Source organism: Myotis lucifugus, unplaced genomic scaffold (assembly GCF_000147115.1).
Source record: "Myotis lucifugus unplaced genomic scaffold, Myoluc2.0 scaffold_468, whole genome shotgun sequence".
Classification (NCBI taxonomy): domain Eukaryota; kingdom Metazoa; phylum Chordata; class Mammalia; order Chiroptera; family Vespertilionidae; genus Myotis; species Myotis lucifugus.
In genome coordinates, this window is record NW_005871516.1 from 465,294 (window position 1) to 484,076 (window position 18,783).

The following is an 18,783-nucleotide window of genomic DNA, read 5'->3' on the forward strand; positions in this document are numbered from 1 at the left end:
CCCTCCCTCTCCTCTAAGCCAGTGGTTGCAGAATAGCAAAGAGCCTGCCTCATGCGAAGCTTCCTAAGCACTGACCACGTGGGCCAGCAGAAATGTTCTAAAACTAGAAAGGAGGAGGCTTCAAAGCCTTCAAATTGGTATGCAAACGTGAAAACGAACTCCCAAGCCGGAATGACATTCTCCGTCAGAAGTGACAAGTACAAAAGTCTTAAAGGGAGTATAGAAGCCCCTAAAGATGTGGTTAGATAGGGCATGGCATTCAAAGGTTATTTTTTAATAAGTGTGCTTTTCCCCTAAAAAAGACATATCAAATGGTTCTTCTCTCCTCCCGTCCTTTAGATAGAAATATGAAACGCAAGTGGTCCGTCAGCGTGTTCGCTCATGCTATACGCTCGCGGGGTCCTTCCCACACGTGTCGTACGTGGCAGTTTTGTGGGAGGGAGGGCTGAGATTGGACGGGCTGGAGCAGTTCGGCTGTTTGGTTGGCTGTAAGCTCCTGGCGTAGGGTGAGTACCAGTCCCTCTCAAACACATCTTTCAGTTGCTTAATGATGCTCGTGTTATTCCTCGCGTCCGCTTGGTTGATGACGAGGCCCGTGCCCGCATTCTGGGTGAAGTCGTTCCCTACCCAGTCAAAGTTTCCTGCAAACGAACAAAGTAAAGAAATGGTGAAGATCCATTGGGGGATGTTCCCCATACAGTGCAATGCACAGCAGAGTCCATTCAACATATAATGGCCCGCGCTGCTTTGGCTCAGTGGATAGAGCGTCGGCCTGGGGAACTGAAGGGTCCCAGGTTTGATTCTGGTCAAGGGCACACGCCCGGGTGCGGGCTCCATCCCCAGTAGGGGATGTGCAGGAGGCAGCCGATCAATGATTCTCTCTCATCATTGATGTTTCCATCTCTCTCTCCCCTCTCCCTTCCTCTATGAAATCAATAATATATATATTTAAAATATATGTAATGAAATAAATACCCGGGGATGGCGACAGGGTGACTAAATTGTGTCGACAGCTCCAAGAAAAACAATTCCAAGAAGGCTTACATATGGCAGATTAATATTCGCGTGCGATTTTCGCGTTTTCTTCAGCTGTGCTCAGCTTGAAACTCACAACAAGGGATCTGCTGCTCGTTTTTGTAAATGTTATTTCTTATTGACATTCACAAGACACACTAAACACGGCAACATTTCAAATGTGCAGGAATCCGCTTAAAAACCCTGCGAACAGTTACCACCTCCTCAGAGCGACGACGTCTAATCGCACGGACAGACGAGGGATGCTGATTATAATGCTCCGCAGCTTCACATCCAAGGAAAAGCTGAGGCTAGAGGAGGAGGATCAGTTCCTGTCCGAAGAGGCAACACACTCCTCTCTTGGGCTCGACTCACTCCCCTGTTTCCGGTTCCGGCTCCTCAGCCCAGAAATGGGGCCGCTGCTGGACAGCGGGCTCCACTATGAGTGCGTGGTCGGCAAGTGTATTCGCTTGCGAAGGCAGCTGTAATGAAGCACCGCAGGCTGGTGGCCTGAACAACAGAACTGTACTGTCTCACAGTCTGGAGGCCCAAAGTCCAATGTCAAGGTGTGGGCCGGGCTGGTTCCCTCCGAGGGCTGTGCGGGAAGCTCAGGCCAGGCCTCTCGGCTGGGCTTGTGGATGCTGCCTCTTCACATGGTCTTCCCCCTGGGCACGCCTGTGCCCACATGTCCCCCCTTTTTATTTTTATTTTTTAAATATATTTTTATTGATTTCAGAGAAGAAGGGAGAGAGAGATAGAAACATCAATAATGAGAGAGAATCATGGATCGGTTGCCTCCTGCATGCCCCCCCTACTGAGAATGGAGCCTGCAACCTGGGCACGTGCCCTTGACTGGAATCGAACCCGGGACCCTTCAGTCCGCAGGCCGATGCTCTATCCATTGAGCCAAATCAGCTACGGCCAAATGTCCCCTTTTATAAGGACACCAGTCAACTGTGTTCCGGCCCTCCGGTCCAGTTTAAGAACCCATTGTGGCCCTCGAGTCAAAAAGTTTGCCCACCCCTGGTCTAGACCCTATCTCCAAATAAGATCATATTCTGAGGTACTGGGGTTAGGACTCAATCTATGAATTTTGGGAGGACACGATTCAGCCCATAACAGACAGTAAGGCTGGGATGGGTCTCATTATTGGTTAATCACATCTAAGTCACTCACATGTGGTCAACCTTTTATTTATTTTATTGATGTCAGAGAGAGGAAGGGAGAGGGAGGGAGAGACAGAAACATCAGTGATGAGAAAGAATCATTGTTAGGCTGCCTCCTGCATGCCCCACACTAGGGATTGAGCCCCCAACCCAGGCATGTGCCCTGACTTGGAATCAAACCTCGACCTCCTGGTTCATGGGTTGACGTTCAACCACTGAGCCAGGCCTGCTGGGCGATCCTAATCATATTTTTGTCCCCATCCCTTAGGGGTGTGGTTCAAAGCCAGGTCTGACTCCACGGCCCACATTTAACTTCCATTCCACGTCACCTCTGATCCTAAAGGCGTGCCTTGTGCTAACGGTGCATGGCACCCTGGACTTCAATGTCAGCCCCCAGGGTTGGCCCATTAGGGCACACCCTGGGATCTCTGCTCCAATCACCTGTGTAGACCACACCCTTTTAAGGAAACACACACATAGAAATGTGCTTTGGCCCTAGCTGGTTTGGCTCAGTGGATAGAGCATCGGTCTGCGAACTGAAGGGTCCTGGGTTTGATTCCGGTCAAAGGCACATGCCTGGGTTGCGGGCTCAATCTCCAGTAGGGGGCGTGCAGGAGGCAGCAATTCTCTCTCATCATTGATGTTTCTATCTCTCTCTCCCTCTCCCTTCCTCTCTGAAATCAATAAAAATGTATTTTTAAAAAATTTAAAAAAAGAAATGTGCTTAGGGGTAGCACAGGGAAGGGAAAAAATGAGGGGCCGGAAGGGATGAGATTTTCAAGTCTTCTTCTGTGAAATTCAGCCTTTTCCTTCTATACAATAGAATCTCTATTGATTCTCAGAAGCTTTAATGAGTTCTTCTCAGGAATATAGCTGTAGGCTATCCTCACAGGCCCACGCAGGCATCCCTATCCTAGTGTGATCACGGGTTTCTTCTCATCCTAATGGCTTGGCTGAACTTCACAATCGTAAGCTTCAGTCTTTGTCTCAGTTGGGTTGGTTTCACCCAGCTCTTTAGAGACGACCAATCAGCTTCCAGATGCAGGTGTAGGCCCCAGAGGCCAGAACTGTGGTGCCAGCCGCAGGATCACCATGGAGATGGTACAAACGATCTCACTGGGAAGGTGTATGGGCCTCGTGAGCCTTTCCTGTGTCTTCAATCACCCGCCACTCCTGGCCAGTCCTCTCATCATCCAAACCATCCTCCAGACGAGTTTGCCAAGCTTGACTCAAATATACTCTGGAGACTTAACAATCAGAGAGATGATGCTGTTTGGAGATTCTTCTGTAAGTCTTGTGAAAATTAACAGAGCTGTAATTCTGTGCAGGGTCTAGTGTGGATTTTTATTAATTCAGAATTCTCAGTGGGTGTCTGGGTGATGACCTAAGAGCTTTCCCAAACATGCTGATACTTATTTAAATTATCAATGAATTTTTCTCTTGAAGCCCTTTAAATATTTTTGTACTAGAATTATGCTTTGCTCTAGGGAATTAATGCCTTGCTAAAATGCTATGGGTAAAATAAACTCAATTAAAAATGCATTACAATAACAGAGCCCAGAAATAGACCCACACACATAAAGTCAACTGATCTTGACAAAGGAGCAAAGACAATACAATGGAGCAAAGATAGTCTTTTCAACAAATGGTGCTGGGACAACAGGGCAGGTAGATGCAAAAATGAAACTAGCCCAGCCAGTGTGGCTCAGTGGTTGAGCATCGACCAATCAACCGAGAGGTCATAGGTTTGATTCCCGGTCAGGGCACATGCCCCAGTTGTGGGCTCAATCCCCACTGGGGGGCGTGTAGGAGGCAGCCGATCGATGTCTCTCTGTCATTGATGTTCTATCTCTCTATCCCTCTCCCTTCTTCTCTCTCTCAAAAACCAATAAAAAAATATTAAAAAAAAGAATCTAGACACAGACCTTACACCCTTTACAAAAATTAACTCAAAGTGGATCATCGATCAAAATGTAAAATGCAAAACTCTAAGACTCCAAGGAGAAAAATCTAGATGACTTGGTGTTGGGTGAAGATTTTAGTTACAACATTAAAGGCGCGATCCATGAAAGAAATAATTGATGAACTGAACTTAATTAAAATTAATGAATTGGCTCTGTGCAAGACACCATCAAGAAGAGAAGATGATAAGCCACACGTTGCAAGTAAATACCTGCAAATAATACACGTCTGAGAACGGATCGTTGTCCAAAATGACAAGTAACTCTTCAAACGGAACAATAAGGAAATGAAAAACCCAGTGAAACAATGGGCCAAAGACCTTAACAGACACCTCACCCAAGAAGATAAACAGATGTCAAACAAGTCTATGAAGACATGCTCCATATCACACGTCACCAGGGAAATGCAAATTAAAACAACGAGATGACATGACACACCTCTTAGAAGGGCCAAAATCCAGACACTGACATCACCAAACGCAGGAGAGGTTGTGGAGCAACAGAAATTCTCATTCATTGCTGGTGGGAAGGCAAAAACGGTGCAGCCACTTTGGAAGACAGCCTGGGAGTGTCTTTACAAAGCTAAACACACTCTTATACCGTATGATTCAGCAATCATGCTCCTTGGTATGAAACCTGAACATGGGTGTTTATTGCAGGTTGGTCATCATTCAGCACTAAAAAGAAATGAGCTCTCAAGCCATTAAACAATGTGAAGGCAACTTAAGTCCACATTACTGAGCGAAAGCAGCCAATCTGAAAATATCGTATAGTTGACTATGACTATATGATATTTTGGAAAAGACAAAACTATGGAGATGCTAAAAATATCTGTGGTTGCCAGGAGTTGGAGGGGGGGTGGAGAGGGAGGGATGAATAGGTGGAGTAGAGAGGATTGTTAGTGAAAATACTCTGTGTGATACTATAATGATGGATGACATCATATACATCACATAATGACGTCATTAATACATTTGTCCAAACCCACAGGATGTACTAAACCAAAGTGAACCCTAATGTAATCTATGGGCTTTGGGTGATTATGATGTCAATGTTGGTTTATCAACGGTAACACATGCACCACTCTCATGGGGGATGCTGGCGGAGGCTGTGTGTGTGGGGACAGGGGGTATATAGGGAGTCTCTGTGCTTTATGCTCAGTTGAGTTGGAACATAAAAATTCTCTGAAAAAACCCCCAGTCTAGCCCTGACCTGTTTGGCTCAGTGGATAGAGCGTCGGCCTGTGGACTGAAGGGTCCCGGGTTCGATTGAGGTCAAGGGCATGTACCTTGGTTTTGGGCACATCCCCAGTGGGGGACATGCAGGAGGCAGCTGATTGATGTTTCTCTCTCATCGATGTTTCTAACTCTCTATCCTTCTCCCTTCCTCTCTGTAAAAATCAATAAAATATATTAAAAAAAACCCCAGTCTATTTTAAAATATGCATTATGAGGGAAGAAGGGAGACAGCCAGGAATGACTATTTACTAAGGGCCTACACAGATAAGAGCCTTCCATCTATTATCTCATTTACTCCTCATTCCACCACCACAGGGCAGGAGGGGATGCAGTTATCTCATTTTACAAATGAGAAAGCAACAAAGAGATGATACCTGGCTTCCCACCCTGTTTCGACTGGGGTCAGTGTTTAAATTCAAAACTGGTTTCTCTGACTCCAAAACCCTTATTTGATTCATTAAAAGAACACCTGGGTAGAGGCATGCAACACCTTACTTTTAGGAAATCCTGCAGGTAAAATGTCCAGATTTGAGTCCCCAAATCCCACGGTGCCTGAACCTGGCCCATCCCCGTGTTTCCCAATATTTGAGTCAAACGTTCTCATTTTTGATGAAGCGATTTTGAGTTTGTTAAACGATTTTGAGTTTGTTTTCGTTAGTTGCTTAAAAAGAAGCAGATTTGCCCACCGGTGTGGCTCAGTGGTTGAGCGTTGACCTATGAACCAGGTCAACAGTTTGATTCCCAGTCAGGGCACATGCCCAGGTTCTGCGCTTGATCCCCAGTAGAGGGCGTGCAAGAGGCAGCCAATCAATGATACTCTCATCCTTGATGTTTCTCTCCCTTTCCCTTCCTCTCTTTCTGAAGTCAATAATAGTATATTAAAAAAAGAAAGAGAAGCAGATTTGATTCTATTTTCCGTAAGTTGATGAATATGAGAAAATCCAAATGACCGCGTCTTGGGACACTGAGCTGAAATAATATCATATTCGAACCCAAGTGATATACATTTAAATAAATGCCAATGCTCTGTTCTAATGTGACACAGCTAGTCAAAGTGGAAAACAGCAGAACAGCTTCCCACTGAGCCAGGAGGCAGTCGCCGTCCAGTGGCTGATGACCGTGTCTTCTTTTTATTTTTCATCTCTTTACAATTCCATAACACATCATCTGCACATTGTGCTGTGTGTTCACCACCCCAATTCAAGTCTCCCTCCATCACCATTTATCCCTTTACCCTCTTCTACCTCCCCCATCCCTCTGGTAATCACCATATTGTCTGTGTGTATAAGTTTTGTGTGTGTGTGTATTGTGTGTGTGCGTGTGTGCGTGCGTGCGTGTGTGTGTGTGTGTGTGTGTGTGTGTGTATTACAGTCTCTTCTGAAGAGCTGCAGAGGGGGAGGGGCCTGGGTACCTTGGATTCCATCCCCAGCTCCTTTCCCCTGACATCACATGTTTAAGTTGTTTCACATCTTATGGCCCAGGTCTCCTCATTTCTAAACAGCAGGTAATAAAAACCACCCTCGCTCTGGACCATGCAGCTGAGAGAATAAAATAAGAGCAAGTGCTTTACAAAGGGAGAAGGGCGTATTTTTAACTCACTCACTGAATCTGGAAAACAAACAGTTTCCGTATTGCTTCATTCTATCCACGTGCCTTTCCTCTCTGCTTTAACACCTGCACAGCGTAAGAACCACCACATCCGCACAACGTAACGACCGCGCTGCTGTTCCGAGATGTGTGGACGCTGTTTCCCTTCTGCCGGTGATGGCTCCAGCGGAAGGGGTTGCCCTGGCCGGATACACATGGTGGGAAAGTAGAACAGACTTGATCCGCTAGTGATTAATTCCATCAGGACGTGGGATTGCTGCATCTGGAACTCCACGGCCTTAATAAACAGAGCTAGCAAGACTCGGGATGATCCACGGGCCAGATGATTTGCATATCGTCTCCCATTTACCCTTCATCCAATGCAGGAGAAGCTCTTGTTGGGCCCATTTTACAGATGGGAAAACTGAGAGCTTAAATACATTGTCTAAGGTTAGATGCTTTAACAACGGCAGGGGTGGGACTGTTGCCCCGGAGGGGTGCTGTCACTGAACTCCCATGATGCCATCTCCATCACTCACGACAGGCTGGCTGTGGTCCTGTGTGTAGGGAAGGGACATGGTGCCAGGACTCACCTGTGACGAGCCAGTCACCACCTCAGCTATAAAATGAGGCAAAGGGACCAAGAACTCCTGCAAATCATTTATGGAAAGAAAACATCTCATAGGGTCTCTTAGCAGGTGAGTCAGCCATAGAGATGCGAGGCTGGCAAGCTCTTTACCCTCATTGTTCTGTTTCCTGACCTTCAGCCTCCCCGCCCCCCACCGCCTGCCCCCCAGGCTCTGCTTCTTCGCCCGCCGTGGGGTAGAGCACAGCTGGGCCACCACTGATCCTAGGCTCCCCCAGGAGCCTCGCACGCAGGGCGGGCACCTACCGATGTAAGCTGCTCCGTCTGTCACCATGTACTTGTTGCGGTTTAATTTAGGAAAGGTGAGATTCATTTCCTCTTTGGTTGCACAGGCATTCTCTCTTTCCAGGTCAAAAAACTTCTGTAAGACACAGATGAATAAATGAATAGAGCAGGTGAACAGAGAACACTTTTGTTCTTTAAAAAAAAATCTATTTTTATTGATTTCAGCGAGGAAGGGGAGAGGGAGAGAGAGAGAAACATCAATGATGAGAGAGAATCATGGGTCGGCTGCCTCCTGCACGCCCCCTACTGGGGATTGAGGCCACAACCCGGGCACGCACCTTAGACCGGAATTGAACCCGGGATCCTTCAGTCCGAAGGCTGGCATTCTATCCACTGAGTCAAACTGGCTAGGGCAGTGGTCAGCAAACTGCGGCTCGCGAGCCACATGTGGCTCTTTGGCTCCCTTGAGTGTGGCTCTTCCACAAAATACCACGTGCGGGTGCGCATGTACAGTGCGATTGAAACTTCATGGCCTATGCGCAGAAGTCGGTATTTTGTGAAAGAGCCACACGCAAGGGGCCAAAGAGCCGCATGTGGCTCTCGAGCTGCAGTTTGCTGACCACTGGCCTAGACAACATGTTTGGTCTCGGTCAAGAGTACGCAAGGGTTTATGATCCCAATATCAACAACAGACCTTACATTGAGTTATTAAAAGCACAGTCTTAAAAAAAAAAAAATAAAAAGCACAGTCTTGTCACCTCCTATAGATGAAGCTATTTTTGTTCTCAAATAGGCATCGAGAGAGAAAATTAGCAGGCTCAACTGTAATGAACACTTTTAAGCTATGGAATGAACACAAAGGTCTTTCTTTCAATAGCGTGAGGGCCAGAAGGTGGCTGAGTTCTCACTGTCTGACTCTGCAGGGTGCACTGGCAGTTGAAGTCGGCCCCAGGGTGCTTCTGTCAAAGACACTCACTGAGCCCAGGAACTCAATGAATATTCTTCCAGGCTGCATACATCAGTGGGCCCAGGGCCATGACTAGCTGACCAAACTGGGGCTTTGCAAAGGTCAAAAGAGATTTCTGCCGAAGGAACCAATGCTTTGTATGTACAAGCCTCTGTCTAAGGCTCTTTTAATAGGCAAATAAGTGAAAAAAAAATCACAACTTCAAGTCAGAAATCCTGAATTTCAATGATGTGACCCTCAAAACCGCCTTCCAGCTCACCAGGTGCCAGGGCAGGGGAGGCTCTGACAGCAGGAGGCGGTGGGCTTGTGCCTCAGGGATCTCTCTTTTTTTTTTTTTAAATATATTTTATTGATTTTTTACAGAGAGGAAGGGAGAGAGATAGAGAGTTAGAAACATCGATGAGAGAGCCAGCTGCCTCCTGCACATCTCCCACTGGGGATGTGCCCGCAACCCAGGTACATGCCCTTGACCAGAATCGAACCTGGGACCTTTCAGTCCGCAGGCTGACGCTCTATCCACTGAGCCAAACCGGTTTCGGCCCTCAGGGATCTCTTGACACTGTAAGTGCTTGGATGAGGCTTAAACTGTGACTGTTGCCTGGCTGGTGTGGCTCAGTGGTTGGGCATCGACCTATGAACCAGGAGGTCACAGTTCAATTCCCGGTCAGGGCACATGCCTGGAATTGGGGGCTCAATCTCAGTAGCGGGCAAGCAGGAGGCAGCCAATCAATGATTCTCTCTCAAATAGATGTTTCTATTTCTCTAAAATCAATAAAAACGTATTAAAAAACAAACAAACCACACCAAACCACCTTGGGCCCCGATTCGAAGGAGCAGGAGTACCAGGACTTCACACCAGCTGCCCAGCACGATGTCCAATTGCCTCAGACCAGTGACCACTGTGGGTCTCCCCACCTTCCCTTTTGGAGTGGGAGTTCTTTTTCTTATTTTTAAAAATATATATTTTCTTGATTTTTTACAGAGAGGAAGGGAGAGGGATAGAGAGTTAGAAACATCGATGAGAGAGAAAGATCGATCAGCTGCCTCCTGCACTCCCCCTACTGGAGATGTGCCCGCAACCAAGGTACATGCCCTTGACCAGAATCGAACCTGGGACCCTTCAGTCCGCAGGCCGACGCTCTATCCAATGAGCCAAACCAGTCAGGGCGAGTGGGAGTTCTTATTGTCCTTGTCCCGTGAGAAGGGGTAACGTTAACCTGGGTGTGGGTTTTGGGGAGTTGCTGTTGCTTTTTTAAAGTATATATATCTATTTTTTTTAAATATATTTTATTGATTTTTTTACAGAGAGGAAGGGAGAGAGATAGAGAGTTAGAAACATCGATCAGCTGCCTCCTGCACATCTCCCACTGGGGATGCGCTCGCAACCCAGGTACATGCCCCTGACCGGAATCGAACCTGGGACCCTTGAGTCCGCAGGCTGACGCTCCATCCACTGAGCCAAACCGGTTTCGGCTTAAAGTATATTTTTATTGATTTCAGAGAGGAAGGGAGAGGGAGAGAGAGAGAGAGAAACATCAATGATGCGAGAGAATCATTCATTGATCGGCTGCCTCCTGCAGGCCCCCTACTGGGGATGGAGCCTGCAACACAGGCATGTGCCCTTGACTGGAATCGAACCTGGGGCCCTTCAGTCCGCAGGCCGACGCTCTATCCACTGAGCCAAACCAGCTAGGGCTGCTGTAGTTTTTAGTTTCTCTGTCACTGAGCGATGAGGCTGGCTGTTGAGAAGGGCACATCCCTGGGAGGCCTAAACTGGGAGCTGTGCAGGGACTGAGGGGCTGAGGGGCTCTATGTCGGAAGAGAGGAAAAGAGGTAATGGGTGTCCCGGGTTTCAGACTGTGATGATTCACAACGCTGTTCCTTCGTCTCCTTGGCGACACAGCTGCCTCCCTGACCACACACACAGGCCACCTTGTGCTCAGGTGTGGCTGGGTGAGTGGTCTCTGGGCAGCAGAATGAAGTCTAAAGGCACGTTCACCTCCTAATCCACAAATGCCTCCCATGTAGTCCTCCAATCTCTCTCTCCTTGTGTTTTCTGTCTTTTTAAATGTATTTTTATTGATTTCAGAGAGGAAGGGAGAGGGAGAGAGAGAGAGAAACATCAATGATGAGAGAGAATCCTTGCTCGGCTGCCTCCTCCATGCCCCCGATTGGGATTGAGCCCACAACCAGGGCATGTGCCCTGACAGGGAATCGAACCATGACCTCCTGGTCATAGGTCGATGCTCAACCACTGAGCCACACCAGTGGGGCCCTGCCCTACCTTTTAAAGTGTTTTTCTCTCTCTCGGATTGGTATTCCTGTTCTTACAGGGAGTTTGTGGGAATGTGTGTGCTTACAGCTCTCACGGATGGATATGCAAAGGGAAGAAACTTTTTCTTTAAGAGCGAAGTCAACAGAATACTTACAACTTTCAAGCTGCAGTTGGCTATTTCAGTGCAGATAGCTTTAAGAGACGAAATAAAGTTAAACGTCAGGGGATCCGTTTCCTTCCAGAAGCTGATCAGGAGTCGAACTTTAACGCTTCGCAAAACTAACGCTTCTCTTATTTTCCCGTCCAAGTCTGGCCAGTACGTCCTGTGGAAATAATATCGATGTGGATGAAAATCAAGAAAGCAGGTTAGTTTTGGGAAATAGATTTACTAGGCTTCCGAGAACACGGATGTTAATGCGACCATTACTTTGTTCTGTGATATATGTGTGACTTTGTAGGATGCGTTGAAAAATAAAATGCAAGCCTCCTGGGTTAGGGCACCGAGAGAGGATGCTTTATGGGGACCTGCCCCTGCCTACAACCAGGTCTCCCAGCACCAGGCCTCAGGCTGTGAGGGCAGAGGGCATAGATCCTCGGACACATGACACCCTCACTGCACCTCCAACTCTACCTATGCTCCAAGAGTCAACTTTTTTTATTTTTAATATATTTTTATTTTTATTTATTTTTTAAATATATTTTTATTGATTTTTCACAGAGAGGAAGGGAATGGGATAGAGTTAGAAACATCGATGAGAGAGAAACATTGATCAGCTGCCTCCTGCACGCCCCTTACTAGGGGTATGCCTGCAACCAAGGTACATGCCCTTGACCGGAATCGAACCTGGGACCTTTCAGTCTGCAGGCCGACGCTCTATCCACTGAGCCAAACCGGTTAGGGCAGTGGCCGGCAAACTGAGGCTCGCGAGCCACATGCAGCTCTTTGGCCCCTTGAGTGTGGCTCTTCCACAAAAGAGAAGAAGGGAGAGGGAGAGAGAGAAATATCAATGATGAGGGAGAATCATTGCTTGGCTGCCTCCTGCACGCCTCCTACTAGGGATGGAGCCTGTAACCCAGGCATGTGCCCCAGACCAGGAATTGAACTGTGACATGACCTTCTGGTTCACAGATCGACGATCAACCACAGAGCCATGCCGGCCGGCCGGGCTCGCCCAGCAGATCTGAATGATGAGTGACCTAACATGACCTGAGAGCATCCCAGTGTGCAGGCCGGCTTCCCCAGTGGTCCCCAGCTCGGTGCCTGGTCCCGGAGACCAGGTTCTCAGTCAAGGTCATGCACTCACTGACCTTTTGGTGCTTGTGCTGGAGATGGGCAGGTAGTCCATGACGGCGATGTACACGTACTGCTTGGCGTCGTCTATCACGCTGTAGATGGCGTCGATGTCAAAGCTTCTGTTTTTAGGGCAAAAGAGTTTGGGGGAATTCTGTGAAGACACAAAAACCAAACTATTAGAGCATTAACCTTTTTTTTTAAAAGATATTTTTATTGATTTTAGAGAGGAAGGGAAAGGGAGAGAGAGACAGATACATCAATGATGAGAGAGAATCATTGATTGGCTGCCTCCTGCACGTCCCCCCACTAGGGATCAAGCCCACAATCCGGGAATGTGCCCTCGGCCAGAATCGAACCCGGGACCCTTCAGTCTGCAGGCCGACGTTGTATCCACTGAGCCAAACCAGCTAGGGCTAGAGCAGCCGTGGGCAAACTACGGCCCGCGGGCCGGATCCGGCCCATTTGAAATGAATAAAACTAAAAAAAAAAAAAAAAAGACCGTACCCTTTTATGTAATGATGTTTACTTTGAATTTATATTAGTTCACACAAACACTCCATCCATGCTTTTGTTCCAGCCCTCCGGTCCAGTTTAAGAACCCATTGTGGCCCTCGAGTCAAAAAGTTTGCCCACCCCTGGGCTAGAGCATCAACTTTTGTCAACTGGGGATTTCTCTCTTTTTTGCAAACCTACTTTTCAGTTCTTTAGGAGATAAGACAAATACATTTTCCATCCTATCAAAGTTGAGGCCTGTAGACATCCAAGTGTGGCGGGATTGGTCTCAAGTCTGTCCTTTAAGTCTGTTTTGGGAGGGAACTTAAAAATATATGTATTTTTATTGATTTCAGAGAGGAAGGGAGTGGGAGAAAAAGAAAATCACTGACTGCCTGTTTCCTGCACATCCCACACTGCGGATCGAGCCACAACCCAGGCATGTGCCCTGACCGGGAATCTAACCGTGACCTCCTGGTTCATAGGTTGGTGCTCAACCACTGAGCCACGCTGGCCGGGCTGGGAGGGAATTCTTGCTTTCAATACACATGAATGCTCCAGCTCTAAACTTATGTGACCCTGGTGTACCTCCCTGTCACACATAGCTGTTCAATTCCTCAGGCTTTGCCATGTAACACCACCTACCGGTAACAAGCAATTTATCCCAGAAGCCATTTCATCTGAACGGTGACATGGCTATAGACACGTTTAAGACCCTCTAAAAAGCTCGGTTTCCCCCTCTAATCATTCATCAATCAGGAAGGAGTACTGGTTGTTGAGAAAGGGTCATCAATAATTCTAGTGGAGACACAGAGAGAGTAATTAAGATGCCCAAGTTCATCAGGAGAGACAGGGGAAAAAAGATATTCTAAGAGACTTAAGCAAAATGAGAGAGAGGCAACTTATACTTGAGGCATTTTTCTCTTGTTGTTCAAAGTGGTTTCCATCTTAAAAGTGTATGGTGTTTTGCCCTGGCCAGGTGGCTCGGTGGTTTGGAGCGTCGTTCTATACACCAAAAGGCTGCAGGTTCGATTCCTGGTCAGGGCACATACCCAGGTTGTGGGTTCAATCCTAAGTTGGGACAATATATGGTAGGCAACCAATCGATGTTTCCTCTCTCTTTTTCTCTAAAATAATCAATTAAAAACATTCTCTCTCTCTCTCCCCCCCTCCCTACTTCTCTCTCTCAAATCAACAAAAACGTATTTTTGAAAAAACAGGCTTCCTAGCTGATTCCTAAGTACTTTAGAGTTTGAGGACAGGCTGAAGGCCCAGATACTTACATTGCCTGTCGCCAGTAACAGTGGGGACAGTGGGATGGCGAGGGGTGGGGGGTGGCAGGGGAGTTGGGTGAAGGTGTGTGGGTGGTGGCCTTGCCCTCCATCCTCGATCAAGTACAACAGCTTTGCGTTTGTCTGTTTCACACCCTGGGGCTCCCTGAGATTTGTTTCATCAGAGGGTTCTATTGCTACAAACAAGTCTGAACATCACTGATGCAGGGCATCAAAGACAGGGTCTGGTATAGAAGACCTGGGTGCTCTTTACACTAATTTTTGGTATGAATCCTGAAATTACACAGCAATATAAAGGTTGACTTTTAAAAACTATATATTTTTATTGATTTCAGAGAGGAAGAGAGAGGGAAGGAGAGATAGAAACTTCAATGATGACAGAGAATCATTGATCGGCTGCCTCCTGCACGCCCCTTATTGGGGATGGAGCCCACAACCCCGGCATGTGCCCTTGACCGGAATCGAGCTGTGACCTCCTGGTTCATGGGATGATGTTCAACCACTGAGCCATGCCAGCTGGGCTGTTATGGCAGCTTCCTATGAACTTCTGCTGAAGTCTCAAATCTGGACACGAAGAGCCTTCATGACAAGCCTCCACGTGAAGGGAGGGCCCGTGGAAGGAACAGTGACCTTCCTGGGACCTCCTCGCCGTTGCTCAGCCTGCGGAACGCAGTGTCCAGACCTTCGAGGCCAGTTGCTCCCACTGGGGAGCCCACTTAGGAGTAAAAAATGGAGGCACCTGGCCATTGGAATTCCAGGAGATTTATCACTTCCAATGCTTTTTTACAAATTTGATGTTTAAAATACCAACTAGATGCCAGCTTTGAGGATTATAGTGCCTCTGAGTAGCTTTCTCTCAACCTGAGAATGACTGAGGCCCGTTTCTAATTATTCATGTTTGGTACAGGCTGGTGTTGACTGAAGATGGAGAAAAAGAAGCTGGTTTTCGTTTGGCAGGTTTTTCAGCCAGAGGAAAAGAATTTAGGGCAGGTGTGTGAGCAAGTTTTCTTAAAATGCTGATAGTGGGAAAAATAACATGGATTTGGGGATTCTGAAGGGTTTCCATGTCTAGACTTTCAAAGGAACAAAAAGCTACATTGATTGGCTGATAGATTAGCCAAGTCACTCTTTAATGTTTGTTTTTTTTAATTGATTTTTAGAGCGAGAGGAAGGGAGAGGGAGAGATAGAAACATAAATGAGAGAGAAATATCGAAACATCAATCGGCTGCCTCCTGACCGGGAATTGAACCAGTGGCCTCTTGGTCCATGGATCAACTCTCAACCACTAAGCCACATCAGCTGGGCATGCCAAATCACTCTGACAGTGATCAGCCCTTCTCCCGGTGTGTCACATGCCAGCCACACGCCAGCCACACGCCAGCCACACACCAGCCACACACCAGCCACATGCCAACTTAGAATCCTGATGGACTGCCCTGACTTCAATCACACAGTTGAGAGTTGATTGACTGGTCCAACTGTTTGAATAAAATAATCTTGAAAAAGCTGGAAATTTACCAGCCAATGATTCATTGGTAGAGAATTATTCTTAGGAAAATGCTGATTGTCTTTTTGACAAAATGGGTGTAGTGCAGGGGATCGGCCCATGGAACTGACTGAGGCTTAGGACTTCAAACTCCTGGAGTACCCTGCCAAGAAGCTGTTCTAAGGGTAATGACTTCAGCCCGGCTAGCGTGGCTCAGTGGTTGGGCATTGACCTATGAGCCAGGAGGTCATGGTTTGATTCCCAGTCAGGGCAACATGCCTGGGTTGTGGGCTGGATCCCCAGTGTGGGGCATGCAGGAGGCAGCTGATCAATGACTCTCTCCCGTCATTGATGTTTCTATCTCTCCCTCTCCCTTCCTCTCGGAAATAAACACACACACACACACACACACACACACACACACACACACACAAAGGGTAATGACTTTATTTAAAACTCAAGTTATATCAATGGTTCCACTCTGTCTGTCCCTTGCCCTTGGACATGATGGGAGACACAGTCGAGGAGATGCCGCCATCCCCCTGCGTAGGGAGAAAGAACCACAGCAGCGGCTCTAATTCGTTGTATCTGTAGCACTTACTGTGCACCAGGTACTGTTCTAAATGCTCTACAACCTGCATCCATTTAAACCTCCCAACGACCCATTTCACAGGGAAGGAAACTGAGGTACAAAGAGATCAAGGGGCTTGCCCAAATGCACAGCCAGAGAGCAGGGAAGCTGGGATTACGACACAGACCAGTTTAATATTTCAATTCCAGGAAGAATTATTCACAACGTGGAGTACCCATAAGCCACAGCGCCCCGTGAGCGAGGGCCAAGTCCTGCTGTGTGTCCTTTCTCTGCCTCCCTGGAATTTCTATTTATAATAGTGGACTGGGTTTCCAAGCACAATGATAGTGGAGGCATCAGCAGCGTTCTCTCAATAAGTGATGAATACCAATTAGCCCAATCACAGCTCAATTGATCATTTACAAATGTTCGGCTTGCCGTTTCCAGGATTTTATAAAAATGTGAACAAGCGTGTCTTTAATGTTCTTGACGGAGACAAAAGAACCTGCAACTGTGAGCAACTAAACCTGCATCCAGTTAGTCACTGATTTATATTCCGAGTTGCTGCAGGGAATTTAATCACTAGGAGCTCTAATGTGATTTCGCTTCTGCCCTCAAGGTGAGACTTCTGTTCCTGGGAATAGAAGTAAAGAATTGAGTCTCGGCTCAAAGGCTGCCCACAGCTCAGAAAGGTCCTCCCTGGCCCTGCCCTCCCACAGTCGGGGGTCCAGACCCCGTAGCTTCTTGCTGTCTGAGTTCCTTTGGGAAGGATGCTGGGCAGAGGGAAAGCGACTAATTGAAGAGAGAGGAGAATGTGAGGACCCTGGAGAACGGCTAGTTCAGCCTCATTTCCAAAGGAAGGAAACGGAGGACCCCAAGGGGGAAGTGACGGGCAAGGTCACAGAATAACGCCCTTGATTCCGGGGCCTGGTCTGTTCGCCCAATCCAGCGGAGCCTTACTGATGAGATGAATCCACCCAGGGATTCATCCGTAGGATGGATGAGGGGTGTTGTTTTTCTCCTTCCTTCACGTGCCACTTAACTCGATGGGGACACGTTCTGAGAAATGCTTTGTGAGGTGGTTTTCTTGTTTAGTGAACATCATAGAGTGCATAGCCTAGGAGGTCCAGCCTACAGCACACCTAGGCTGTAGGTACAGCCTATTGCTCCGGCTACAAGCCTGCACAGCATGTGACTGTACAGAACAGCATGAGACTAAACCATGTGTTTGCAGCGATGCCCGTGTAAATGAGCCTAACATGCTGCCAGTCATACAAAAGTACAGCACACACAGCTATGTGCGGTACTTAATACTGGTAATGATAATAAAGGACTGTTTCTGGCTTATGTATTTACTATATTAGACTTTTTTTTAATCATTATTTTAGTGTATGGTTTCTCTACTTATAGAAAAAGGTTAACTCTAAAGCAGTAGATTCATTCTAGTACATCTTGTTTACCACATCTTTTTTTTTAAAAAAATATATTTTATTGATTTTTTACAGAGAGGAAGGGAGAGGGATAGAGAGCCAGAAACATCGATGAGAGAGAAACATCGATCAGCTGCCCCCTGCACACTCCCAACTGGGGATGTGCCCGCAACCAAGGTATATGCCCCTGACCAGAATCGAACCTGGGACCCTTGAGTCCGCAAGCCGATGCTCCATCCACTGAGCCAAACTGGTCAGGGCACATCTTTCTTTTTAAAAATTAAAAAAAAAATTGATTTCAGAGAGGAAGGGAGAGGGAGAGAGACAGAAACATCAATGATAAGAGAGAATCATGGATTAGCTGCCTCCTGCATACCCCATACTGGGGATCGAGCCCGCAACCCAGGCATGTGCCCTGACTGGGAGTCAAACCGTGACCTCCTGGTTCACAGGTCGACGTTCAACCACTGAGCCACGCCGGCCGGGCTACCACATCTCTCGATCGCAGCATTTAGACATACTCTATTGACAGCTTATAAAAGTGTATGTACTGATAGACGATGATTGGTGGGAACAGGAAAAGGGAAATAGTTTTAAAGTAGTTAGATTTGGGGTGTACTTTTCCCTTTTGCACTTTCCTATGTTGTATAATGAACGTAACTTTGAGGGGAAGAGTCATTGCGCATATTTAAGATGCCCTTCTTTGATTTTTTAAAATTGAGTTTAGACAGAGAGGAATGGAGAGGCATTGAGAGATAGAAACACTGATGAGAGAGAAATGTTGATTGGCTGCCTCCTCCATGCCCCACACTGGGGATCCGGCCTCCAACCCTGGCATGTGGCCTGACCGGGAATCGAACTGGTGACCTCTTGGTTCGTGGGTTGACATTCAACCACTGAGCTACACCAGCCAGGCAAGATTTCTTACGGTTGATACAGAGGTCTTAAGGTGGCTGGTGAAATGAATGGTGACAGGCCTGCAAGAGAGTTCACACACACACATCGGAGCAGTGGTTCTTAGGAAGAGCCCACCTTTGTTATCCCTCCTTCTTTTCCTTCCTCTTTGCTCATTGCCGTGGCTAAGGTCCCTTCTAGAGGTAATCTACACCGAGAGAGATGGTATTATGACCTTCTAGCA

At 47.2% G+C, this 18,783-nt stretch overlaps 1 protein-coding gene across 1 annotated transcript in view; it reads right to left on the bottom strand.

Moving 5' to 3' along the window:
- Nucleotides 1-384: 384 nt before the first annotated feature.
- Nucleotides 385-18,783, bottom strand: part of PLD5 (phospholipase D family member 5) — a 97,569-nt gene continuing 79,170 nt past the window's right edge. Inside the window, exons 6-9 of the mRNA XM_023744513.1 lie at nucleotides 12,388-12,524; nucleotides 11,234-11,402; nucleotides 7,859-7,973; nucleotides 385-641 (exon numbers count right to left, since the gene is read on the bottom strand). Coding sequence (XP_023600281.1) covers nucleotides 385-641; nucleotides 7,859-7,973; nucleotides 11,234-11,402; nucleotides 12,388-12,524 — 678 coding nt within the window. The remainder of the gene's footprint in view (nucleotides 642-7,858; nucleotides 7,974-11,233; nucleotides 11,403-12,387; nucleotides 12,525-18,783) is intronic.